Source organism: Nicotiana tabacum, chromosome 15 (genome assembly GCF_000715075.1).
Source record: "Nicotiana tabacum cultivar K326 chromosome 15, ASM71507v2, whole genome shotgun sequence".
NCBI lineage: Eukaryota > Viridiplantae > Streptophyta > Magnoliopsida > Solanales > Solanaceae > Nicotiana > Nicotiana tabacum.
The window spans coordinates 38,613,575-38,615,150 of record NC_134094.1 but is presented as its reverse complement, the minus strand read 5'-3'; the positions used below and the strand labels follow the sequence as shown (position 1 = coordinate 38,615,150).

Sequence of the window (1,576 nt, the reverse complement as noted above, 5' to 3'; positions counted from 1 at the left end):
TGAGGTCACTATTGAGGTTGGCAGTATTGTCAGTGATGATAGACTCTGGTATCCCAGATCTGCAAACAATGTTATTCCGGACAAAATCTACCACTACCTTCTTCGTGACGACTTTGTAAGTAGATGCCTCGACCCATTTAGTGAAATAGTCAATGGCTACCAAAATGAAATGATGTTCGTTTGACGCTGCAGGCTCTATGGGTCCTATCACGTCCATGCCCCAGGCGGCGAAAGGCCAGGGCAAACCCATTACATTTAACTCATTTGGTGGAACCCGGATGAAATCCCCGTGAATCTGACATTGGTGACACTTCTGCACATAGCAGATGATGTCGCTTTCCATAGTCATCCAAAAGTATCTAGCTCTCAAAATCATCTTGGCTAACGTGAATCCGTTCATGTGGGGTCGGCACGTGCCTGCATGTATTTCTTCCAACAATCTTGTTGCTTCGGAAATGTCGACTCATCTCAGCAAGCCTAAGTTTGGGTTCCTCCTATACAAGACTTCCCCGTTGAGGAAAAGGTGGTTTGTCAACCTTCTGAGGGCTCGCTTTTGACCATTAGTAGCATTTTCCAGGTATTCCTGGGTCACGAGGAACTTCTTAATGCCGTGATACCAAGGATTACCATATGGTTCTTCATCCACATAAGCAATAGGCATGTTGATCCTTGGTTTCTACCTCGATAGGATCGATGTAGTTCTTGTTTGGATTTTGAATCATGGATGACAAAGTTGCAAGGGCGTCTGCGAACTTATTTTGAATTTTGTGGACATGCATGAACTCTATTTTTGTGAACTTCTTGCACAACTCCTTCATGTTGTGCAGGTACGGCAGCATCTTGACATTCTTGGTTGACCATTCTTCTTGGACTTGGTGGATCAACAGATCGGAATCTCTGACCAAAAGTTCTTTGATGCTTATGTTGATTGCCATTCTGATTCCAAGGATGCATGCCTCGTATTCAGCCATATTATTGGTACACGAGAATCTTATCTTTGCCGATGCTGGATAGTGTTGTCTAGATCCCAAAATCAGGACTGCCCCAATCCCGACTCCTTTGAAGTTTTCTGCTCCATCAAAAAACATCTTCCATCCAGGGTATGATTCTGTAATATCCTCCCCACCAAATAGTACTTCTTCATCAGGGAAATACGTGGTAAGTGGTTCATAATCCCCATCCACTAGATTCTCGGCGAGGTGGTCAGCTAAATCTTGTCCTTTGATAGCCTTCTGAGTTATGTACACGATGTCAAATTCACCGAGGAGAATTTGCCATTTAGCTAGCTTCTCAGTAGGCATTGGCTTCTGAAAAATGTACTTGAGCGGATCGAGACGAGATATCAGATGTGTGGTGTATGCCAATATGTAATGCCTTAGCTTCTAAGCAATCCAGGCAAGAGCACAACAAATGCGTTCTATCAAAGTATACTTGGCCTCGCATGGTGTGAACTTCTTGCTTAAGTAGTAGATGGCCTGCTCCTTTCTCCCATTTTCGTCGTGTTGCCCCAACACACAACCAAAGGCATTGTCTAAGACTGACAAATAGAGCAACAATGGTTTCCCTGGTTCAGGGG

The 1,576-nt window shown here is 44.2% G+C and overlaps 1 protein-coding gene across 1 annotated transcript; it reads right to left on the bottom strand.

Moving 5' to 3' along the window:
• Positions 1-638: 638 nt before the first annotated feature.
• LOC142169588 (uncharacterized) lies at positions 639-1,301 on the bottom strand. The gene has a single exon (XM_075231471.1). It carries the CDS (start codon positions 1,299-1,301, stop codon positions 639-641), a length of 663 nt encoding a protein of 220 aa, XP_075087572.1.
• Positions 1,302-1,576: the final 275 nt, after the last annotated feature.